Here is an 11,058-nt window from a genome sequence, read left to right as displayed (position 1 = left end):
CAACAAAAATCTTCAATTTCTTAAACACATGCAAATAAGCGCAAAACAATAAAACCTGCTTTCATAACCAAAATCTTGGTTTAAAATTCAACTTCCTAACTTTGCGCTCAATAATAAATCACTACTTTATCAATGAATTTTAGAGGAGCTTTCAAGACTCTGGACGAATAAAAATTGGAACTTTCACCTTTTCTGCGACTGCTATTTGTATGACGCTGCCGATGAAAACTTTTCGACACCAGACTTTACCCGCACAAATCCGTCGCAAACGTTTTTCGCTTTAAGTTTCCCTATCTAAAATTCCAACACAATTTTATATCTGGTCTTACTACGAATCAAAATAGACGATCACTCCTCGAATGTTACTTTACTGATTTCCGATAAACTGACTTTAACTTCAAATTATTTCTAAATTTCTTCAACTACCTAATTCCCGATATTCCGTTCCTACTTCAACAAAACCAACAAAAACAAAGGACTGGACTTTTCTTTACACTGAACTTTTCCAAATATCTATGAGCCGACCGAGTCCCCGATTCTATTCCGTGATCTACCTAGACTTTTCTCTTACTTCGTGAAAACCTATTTATTCTAAGTCCCTTTTCTCTTTCCTTAATGACTGACTCTACAATGATTTATAATTTCTCTACTTTTCCGTACCGACTCGAAGGGGTTTATTTTTCGATATTTTACAGATCACGTTCCCGGACCGACTGACTAACTTTTTCCGATGTACCTTTTTCCCCAGTCTTTCTCTCCCACGCTATGGGTGGTACCAAAACGTCCTAAAATCGAAATCATTGGACGATCATTATTGCTGAGTTGAAAAATCAGCGTTCCCAAGCTGGACGGTTACAAGAAAATTTCGACTACTCCGCATTTTGAGAATTGTTTTCTTCTCAGGGTCTCCAGACTAATAAATCTTTCTTAATCTACATGACTAACCATTTTCGCTTGTTCCGAAGTCCCTTTCACCGGATATTGGGATCAATTACATAGGCCGCCGATCACCGGTTGCTCTCTGAAAACGTAGGGTATTAATAACTGCTGATTTTCTGACTGAGCGACACTAACTCTTTCAACTATTATCGAGCTGGTTATTATTGAAATTCCCATGATTTAATACCGTCTGATCTCAAGCACCTCGAAGTATCGTATTTCCAACTAAAAATCGCCTCTGCAGCACGGCTGCAACAATGTATAAAAAATTCTAGCGATACCTTTTTCGAATTATGCCAAATTTATTCGGAATCTCGTATTCCGATTTATTACATTCTCTTTCTATCTCAATGGAATATTTGGGGCCCAAGTTTAGTGTTTTCACCACGAAGTCAGGTAGTACTGTTGTTGACAAATTTTCTACTCTTGTTTGATTGTTGTTTACGTTTTCACTTTTTCCCTGAATTTGTGCCAACTTCTGGATTTTCTTATTGTGAATGGATACACTTCTGGTTGTGATGAGGTTTAATCTTTCATTTATATAGCACTCCAAATTTTGCCTTGAATGTTCCCCTTCGTCCTTTTCTTTATTGTCCAGAATCGTTCGAATGCTACCTTCCAGTGTATTTATGTTCTTGGTAGTATCAGTGATCAGCAAATTGATGGTACGAAATATGAATTTTTTCTGTAGTTTGTCATATTTATCAGCGAGATATTTACAATTATATGTGATGTGATCTGTTTTGAGTTTTAAGAAATTTGGGCATAGTTTTTGTTGCTTGCACTTAAGTAAAAATATTCTCCTTGTCTTTGCCCTAGCTAGCTTGTCTACTAGTTTTTGAATGTTTCCTTGTGTGAGCTGTTCTGTCCTATGTTGACGATCCATAATGCTTTCTTCCCCCCGCATTAATATATTGTGAAAGTTTTGGTTTTTACCTAGCATATAATATGTTGAGTTTGAATTGATTGGGCATCTAGGTCTTCAAAAAAGTTGTAAACAATTTTATTTTGTATAAACGTTTCGGCGCATCCGCCTTCTTCAGTATACATAAATCATAAATCGACATCTAAAAAGTAACATATATAATATAAAATTAGGATAATATAGTCATTAAAATATCTCACTGTTCATTTTTGCTCTTTTCTGGTCGGTATTGTTGTGTTATTTATGTTAATGTCATATATGTCAATGTCAGAGGTCAATGGAATGTTGGTTGTCTTGTCTTCTTCTTTCTATCGGTGGTCTTCTCAGTATTGGCATGTATATTTGACTGAGATTTTTCGTGTCTTGTTTGTCGTTCACTACATTTTCATTGTTTACTTGTATGTGAATCATTTCCAATATTTCCCTTCGTCGTTGTTGGGGTTCTATTCCTAAAATTTTTTTTCGTGTCATCGTAATTAAAATCATGTTTTTGATTTTTTTTATGTTTATTAAGTGCTGTAGTTGCGTTTTTTGCATATTTATGTGCGTTTAGTCTGTCTTTTAGTCTTTGTGAAGTCTGTCCTATGTATTGTTTGTCACAGTCCTTGCAGGGTATACTATATATGACCTGTGATTTTTTTGTCTTGGGTGTTGGTGCTTTCAACTTACTAAAGATGTTTCCCACTTGATTGTATGGTCTATGTACTACTTCTCGGTTGTAAGGTTTCAATATATTACTTATTTTCTGTGACAGCCCTTGTATGTATGGTAATTGTATTCGTCTTGTGGTATCTGTTGGTGTTTTCGTCTGTTGTGTGTTGTATAGTCGGTGCGTCCTTTGTTTTGTTAGTTTTGTGATGAGGGTTTCAGGGTAGTGATTCTTCGTCAAAAGTTCTTTCACCTCTTTTAAACTTTTCTCTCGGAGTATTGGGGATGTTAATTTTAACGCCCTGTCTATGTATCTAATGGCAGTACTTTTCTTATGTGAATGGTGGTGTTGGGAGTTATAATCTAATATATGTGTTGTGTTCTGCTCCTTTCTGTGCCATTTTGTCAATAATTTTCCGTTTCTTCTCATTAGTGTCATGTCCAAGAAGTTCAGGCAGTTGTTTTCTTCTTCCTCAAGTGTAAATTGTAGAAATTCGTGTGTGTTGTTGAATTCGTTCAAAATCGACTTTATTTCGGTTGTTGTTGTTATAACTAAAATGTCGTCTACATATCGTTTGAAGAACGTAGTTTTATGTTTTTCCATGATTTTTTTTTTTTTTCTATCAACTCCATTACCAACTGTGCTATCGTGCTTGATAACGGGTTCCCCATGGCTACACCCTTAATTTGTTTATAGAAATTTTCCTCATATTGGAAGAAGCTATTGTTCGTGATATATTGTATTGTTTGGATGAAATCTTCTTTTGGTATTAATGTGTGTTGTCTGATTATTTCCCAATTATTTTCGATTGCCTCCTTTATTAGTTCTTTGGGAATGTTGGTATACAGAGATTTCACATCTAATGAATATAATCGATGGTTTGCTTGGATCCTAACATTTCTCAATGATTCTTTCAAATCGAATGAGTTTTTTATATAATATTCATTATTATTTATTGCGTTGGATAGAATATTCGCCATATATTTTGATAATTTATACAAAGGAGATTGAATGCAAGAAACTATCGGTCTTAGTGGTATATTTTGTTTGTGGACTTTTGGTAATCCATATATTTTTGGTATTTTGCTGTTATGGGTCAATAATGTTTTCTCATCTTGTTTAGTTATATATTTCTTTTGTTCCCATTCTTTGATAATTCTATTGTTTTCTTTCTCCAATGTGATTGTCATGTCTCGTTTAATTTGTTTATAGGTTGTATTATCGTCTACAATTTCGTGCATTTTTTCGTTGTATTCGGTTTTTGTTATTACCACTATTTTATTAATTATTTATTATTTTTTTAAGGGGCAAGAAACAGAGACAAAACATGATGAAATCTAACTTCGAAAAAACTAAAACATTTTTGAAAGCACACAATGATTTGCAAGTCATAAGAGCTGACAAGGGAAATAAAATAGTGGTAATAACAAAAACCGAATACAACGAAAAAATGCACGAAATTGTAGACGATAATACAACCTATAAACAAATTAAACGAGACATGACAATCACATTGGAGAAAGAAAAAAATAGAATTATCAAAGAATGGGAACAAAAGAAATATATAACTAAACAAGATGAGAAAACATTATTGACCCATAACAGCAAAATACCAAAAATATATGGATTACCAAAAGTCCACAAACAAAATATACCACTAAGACCGATAGTTTCTTGCATTCAATCTCCTTTGTATAAATTATCAAAAGATATGGCGAATATTCTATCCAACGCAATAAATAATAATGAATATTATATAAAAAACTCATTCGATTTGAAAGAATCATTGAGAAATGTTAGGATCCAAGCAAACCATCGATTATATTCATTAGATGTGAAATCTCTGTATACCAACATTCCCAAAGAACTAATAAAGGAGGCAATCGAAAATAATTGGGAAATAATCAGACAACACACATTAATACCAAAAGAAGATTTCATCCAAACAATACAATATATCACGAACAATAGCTTCTTCCAATATGAGGAAAATTTCTATAAACAAATTAAGGGTGTAGCCATGGGGAACCCGTTATCAAGCACGATAGCACAGTTGGTAATGGAGTTGATAGAAAAAAAAAAAATCATGGAAAAACATAAAACTACGTTCTTCAAACGATATGTAGACGACATTTTAGTTATAACAACAACAACCGAAATAAAGTCGATTTTGAACGAATTCAACAACACACACGAATTTCTACAATTTACACTTGAGGAAGAAGAAAACAACTGCCTGAACTTCTTGGACATGACACTAATGAGAAGAAACGGAAAATTATTGACAAAATGGCACAGAAAGGAGCAGAACACAACACATATATTAGATTATAACTCCCAACACCACCATTCACATAAGAAAAGTACTGCCATTGGATACATAGACAGGGCGTTAAAATTAACATCCCCAATACTCCGAGAGAAAAGTTTAAAAGAGGTGAAAGAACTTTTGACGAAGAATCACTACCCTGAAACCCTCATCACAAAACTAACAAAACAAAGGACGCACCGACTATACAACACACAACAGACGAAAACACCAACAGATACCACAAGACGAATACAATTACCATACATACAAGGGCTGTCACAGAAAATAAGTAATATATTGAAACCTTACAACCGAGAAGTAGTACATAGACCATACAATCAAGTGGGAAACATCTTTAGTAAGTTGAAAGCACCAACACCCAAGACAAAAAAATCACAGGTCATATATAGTATACCCTGCAAGGACTGTGACAAACAATACATAGGACAGACTTCACAAAGACTAAAAGACAGACTAAACGCACATAAATATGCAAAAAACGCAACTACAGCACTTAATAAACATAAAAAAAATCAAAAACATGATTTTAATTACGATGACACGAAAATTTTAGGAATAGAACCCCAACAACGACGAAGGGAAATATTGGAAATGATTCACATACAAGTAAACAATGAAAATGTAGTGAACGACAAACAAGACACGAAAAATCTCAGTCAAATATACATGCCAATACTGAGAAGACCACCGATAGAAAGAAGAAGACAAGACAACCAACATTCCATTGACCTCTGACATTGACATATATGACATTAACATAAATAACACAACAATACCGACCAGAAAAGAGCAAAAATGAACAGTGAGATATTTTAATGACTATATTATCCTAATTTTATATTATATATGTTACTTTTTAAATGTCGAATTATGATTTATGTATACTGAAGAAGGCGGATGCGCCGAAACGTTTATACAAAATAAAATTGTTTACAACTTTTTTGAAGACCTAGATGCCCAATCAATTCAAACTCAACATATTATATGCTAGGTAAAAACCAAAACTTTCACAATATATTAATGCAGGGGGAAGAAAGCATTATGGATCGTCAACATAGGACAGAACAGCTCACACAAGGAAACATTCAAAAACTAGTAGACAAGCTAGCTAGGGCAAAGACAAGGAGAATATTTTTACTTAAGTGCAAGCAACAAAAACTATGCCCAAATTTCTTAAAACTCAAAACAGATCACATCACATATAATTGTAAATATCTCGCTGATAAATATGACAAACTACAGAAAAAATTCATATTTCGTACCATCAATTTGCTGATCACTGATACTACCAAGAACATAAATACACTGGAAGGTAGCATTCGAACGATTCTGGACAATAAAGAAAAGGACGAAGGGGAACATTCAAGGCAAAATTTGGAGTGCTATATAAATGAAAGATTAAACCTCATCACAACCAGAAGTGTATCCATTCACAATAAGAAAATCCAGAAGTTGGCACAAATTCAGGGAAAAAGTGAAAACGTAAACAACAATCAAACAAGAGTAGAAAATTTGTCAACAACAGTACTACCTGACTTCGTGGTGAAAACACTAAACTTGGGCCCCAAATATTCCATTGAGATAGAAAGAGAAAATGAAATCCCAACATTTAACATTATTACACAAATTGAAAATACCATTGAAGAATTATCAAAAGAAGACCAGGACAACATTCGAGCTAATGTCACACAAGCTCTAAATACCCATCAGAGACAACTAAGGGGCAAGAAACAGAGACAAAACATGATGAAATCTAACTTCGAAAAAACTAAAACATTTTTGAAAGCACACAATGATTTGCAAGTCATAAGAGCTGACAAGGGAAATAAAATAGTGGTAATAACAAAAACCGAATACAACGAAAAAATGCACGAAATTGTAGACGATAATACAACCTATAAACAAATTAAACGAGACATGACAATCACATTGGAGAAAGAAAACAATAGAATTATCAAAGAATGGGAACAAAAGAAATATATAACTAAACAAGATGAGAAAACATTATTGACCCATAACAGCAAAATACCAAAAATATATGGATTACCAAAAGTCCACAAACAAAATATACCACTAAGACCGATAGTTTCTTGCATTCAATCTCCTTTGTATAAATTATCAAAATATATGGCGAATATTCTATCCAACGCAATAAATAATAATGAATATTATATAAAAAACTCATTCGATTTGAAAGAATCATTGAGAAATGTTAGGATCCAAGCAAACCATCGATTATATTCATTAGATGTGAAATCTCTGTATACCAACATTCCCAAAGAACTAATAAAGGAGGCAATCGAAAATAATTGGGAAATAATCAGACAACACACATTAATACCAAAAGAAGATTTCATCCAAACAATACAATATATCACGAACAATAGCTTCTTCCAATATGAGGAAAATTTCTATAAACAAATTAAGGGTGTAGCCATGGGGAACCCGTTATCAAGCACGATAGCACAGTTGGTAATGGAGTTGATAGAAAAAAAAAAATCATGGAAAAACATAAAACTACGTTCTTCAAACGATATGTAGACGACATTTTAGTTATAACAACAACAACCGAAATAAAGTCGATTTTGAACGAATTCAACAACACACACGAATTTCTACAATTTACACTTGAGGAAGAAGAAAACAACTGCCTGAACTTCTTGGACATGACACTAATGAGAAGAAACGGAAAATTATTGACAAAATGGCACAGAAAGGAGCAGAACACAACACATATATTAGATTATAACTCCCAACACCACCATTCACATAAGAAAAGTACTGCCATTGGATACATAGACAGGGCGTTAAAATTAACATCCCCAATACTCCGAGAGAAAAGTTTAAAAGAGGTGAAAGAACTTTTGACGAAGAATCACTACCCTGAAACCCTCATCACAAAACTAACAAAACAAAGGACGCACCGACTATACAACACACAACAGACGAAAACACACACCAACAGATACCACAAGACGAATACAATTACCATACATACAAGGGCTGTCACAGAAAATAAGTAATATATTGAAACCTTACAACCGAGAAGTAGTACATAGACCATACAATCAAGTGGGAAACATCTTTAGTAAGTTGAAAGCACCAACACCCAAGACAAAAAAATCACAGGTCATATATAGTATACCCTGCAAGGACTGTGACAAACAATACATAGGACAGACTTCACAAAGACTAAAAGACAGACTAAACGCACATAAATATGCAAAAAACGCAACTACAGCACTTAATAAACATAAAAAAAATCAAAAACATGATTTTAATTACGATGACACGAAAATTTTAGGAATAGAACCCCAACAACGACGAAGGGAAATATTGGAAATGATTCACATACAAGTAAACAATGAAAATGTAGTGAACGACAAACAAGACACGAAAAATCTCAGTCAAATATACATGCCAATACTGAGAAGACCACCGATAGAAAGAAGAAGACAAGACAACCAACATTCCATTGACCTCTGACATTGACATATATGACATTAACATAAATAACACAACAATACCGACCAGAAAAGAGCAAAAATGAACAGTGAGATATTTTAATGAATATATTATCCTAATTTTATATTATATATGTTACTTTTTAGATGTCGATTTATGATTTATATATACTGAAGAAGGCGGATGCGCCGAAACGTTTATACAAAATAAAATTGTTTACAACTTTTTTGAAGACCTAGATGCCCAATCAATTCAAACTCAACATATTATATGCTAGGTAAAAACCAAAACTTTCACAATATATTAATGCAGGGGGAAGAAAGCATTATGGATCGTCAACATAGGACAGAACAGCTCACACAAGGAAACATTCAAAAACTAGTAGACAAGCTAGCTAGAGCAAAGACAAGGAGAATATTTTTACTTAAGTGCAAGCAACAAAAACTATGCCCAAATTTCTTAAAACTCAAAACAGATCACATCACATATAATTGTAAATATCTCGCTGATAAATATGACAAACTACAGAAAAAATTCATATTTCGTACCATCAATTTGCTGATCACTGATACTACCAAGAACATAAATACACTGGAAGGTAGCATTCGAACGATTCTAGACAATAAAGAAAAGGACGAAGGGGAACATTCAAGGCAAAATTTGGAGTGCTATATAAATGAAAGATTAAACCTCATCACAACCAGAAGTGTATCCATTCACAATAAGAAAATCCAGAAGTTGGCACAAATTCAGGGAAAAAGTGAAAACGTAAACAACAATCAAACAAGAGTAGAAAATTTGTCAACAACAGTACTACCTGACTTCGTGGTGAAAACACTAAACTTGGGCCCCAAATATTCCATTGAGATAGAAAGAGAAAATGAAATCCCAACATTTAACATTATTACACAAATTGAAAATACCATTGAAGAATTATCAAAAGAAGACCAGGACAACATTCGAGCTAATGTCACACAAGCTCTAAATACCCATCAGAGACAACTAAGGGGCAAGAAACAGAGACAAAACATGATGAAATCTAACTTCGAAAAAACTAAAACATTTTTGAAAGCACACAATGATTTGCAAGTCATAAGAGCTGACAAGGGAAATAAAATAGTGGTAATAACAAAAACCGAATACAACGAAAAAATGCACGAAATTGTAGACGATAATACAACCTATAAACAAATTAAACGAGACATGACAATCACATTGGAGAAAGAAAACAATAGAATTATCAAAGAATGGGAACAAAAGAAATATATAACTAAACAAGATGAGAAAACATTATTGACCCATAACAGCAAAATACCAAAAATATATGGATTACCAAAAGTCCACAAACAAAATATACCACTAAGACCGATAGTTTCTTGCATTCAATCTCCTTTGTATAAATTATCAAAATATATGGCGAATATTCTATCCAACGCAATAAATAATAATGAATATTATATAAAAAACTCATTCGATTTGAAAGAATCATTGAGAAATGTTAGGATCCAAGCAAACCATCGATTATATTCATTAGATGTGAAATCTCTGTATACCAACATTCCCAAAGAACTAATAAAGGAGGCAATCGAAAATAATTGGGAAATAATCAGACAACACACATTAATACCAAAAGAAGATTTCATCCAAACAATACAATATATCACGAACAATAGCTTCTTCCAATATGAGGAAAATTTCTATAAACAAATTAAGGGTGTAGCCATGGGGAACCCGTTATCAAGCACGATAGCACAGTTGGTAATGGAGTTGATAGAAAAAAAAAAAAATCATGGAAAAACATAAAACTACGTTCTTCAAACGATATGTAGACGACATTTTAGTTATAACAACAACAACCGAAATAAAGTCGATTTTGAACGAATTCAACAACACACACGAATTTCTACAATTTACACTTGAGGAAGAAGAAAACAACTGCCTGAACTTCTTGGACATGACACTAATGAGAAGAAACGGAAAATTATTGACAAAATGGCACAGAAAGGAGCAGAACACAACACATATATTAGATTATAACTCCCAACACCACCATTCACATAAGAAAAGTACTGCCATTGGATACATAGACAGGGCGTTAAAATTAACATCCCCAATACTCCGAGAGAAAAGTTTAAAAGAGGTGAAAGAACTTTTGACGAAGAATCACTACCCTGAAACCCTCATCACAAAACTAACAAAACAAAGGACGCACCGACTATACAACACACAACAGACGAAAACACCAACAGATACCACAAGACGAATACAATTACCATACATACAAGGGCTGTCACAGAAAATAAGTAATATATTGAAACCTTACAACCGAGAAGTAGTACATAGACCATACAATCAAGTGGGAAACATCTTTAGTAAGTTGAAAGCACCAACACCCAAGACAAAAAAATCACAGGTCATATATAGTATACCCTGCAAGGACTGTGACAAACAATACATAGGACAGACTTCACAAAGACTAAAAGACAGACTAAACGCACATAAATATGCAAAAAACGCAACTACAGCACTTAATAAACATAAAAAAAATCAAAAACATGATTTTAATTACGATGACACGAAAATTTTAGGAATAGAACCCCAACAACGACGAAGGGAAATATTGGAAATGATTCACATACAAGTAAACAATGAAAATGTAGTGAACGACAAACAAGACACGAAAAATCTCAGTCAAATATACATGCCAATACTGAGAAGACCACCGATAGAAAGAAGAAGACAAGACAA

At 33.4% G+C, this 11,058-nt stretch overlaps 1 protein-coding gene across 1 annotated transcript; it reads left to right on the top strand.

Annotated features, from left to right (window-relative positions):
- The first annotated feature begins 3,840 nt into the window (after positions 1-3,840).
- LOC123310337 lies at positions 3,841-5,580 on the top strand. Its single transcript, XM_044893802.1, has 2 exons — positions 3,841-5,182; positions 5,399-5,580. The coding sequence occupies exons 1-2, from the start codon at positions 3,841-3,843 to the stop codon at positions 5,578-5,580; spliced, it is 1,524 nt and encodes a 507-aa protein (XP_044749737.1).
- Positions 5,581-11,058: the final 5,478 nt, after the last annotated feature.

The sequence above is a fragment of the Coccinella septempunctata genome, chromosome 3, assembly GCF_907165205.1.
Source record: "Coccinella septempunctata chromosome 3, icCocSept1.1, whole genome shotgun sequence".
Taxonomy (NCBI): domain Eukaryota; kingdom Metazoa; phylum Arthropoda; class Insecta; order Coleoptera; family Coccinellidae; genus Coccinella; species Coccinella septempunctata.
Note: the sequence above shows the minus strand (reverse complement) of the source record. Positions and strands in the feature narration are given on the sequence as shown.

Coding starts and splice junctions, on each gene's coding strand:
- LOC123310337 (XM_044893802.1), top strand. CDS start 3,841: ATGATGAAATCTAACTTCGAAAAAACTAAAACATTTTTGAAAGCACAC. Junction 5,183..5,398: donor TCAAGTGGGAAACATCTTTA/GTAAGTTGAAAG, acceptor CGAAAATTTTAG/GAATAGAACCCCAACAACGA.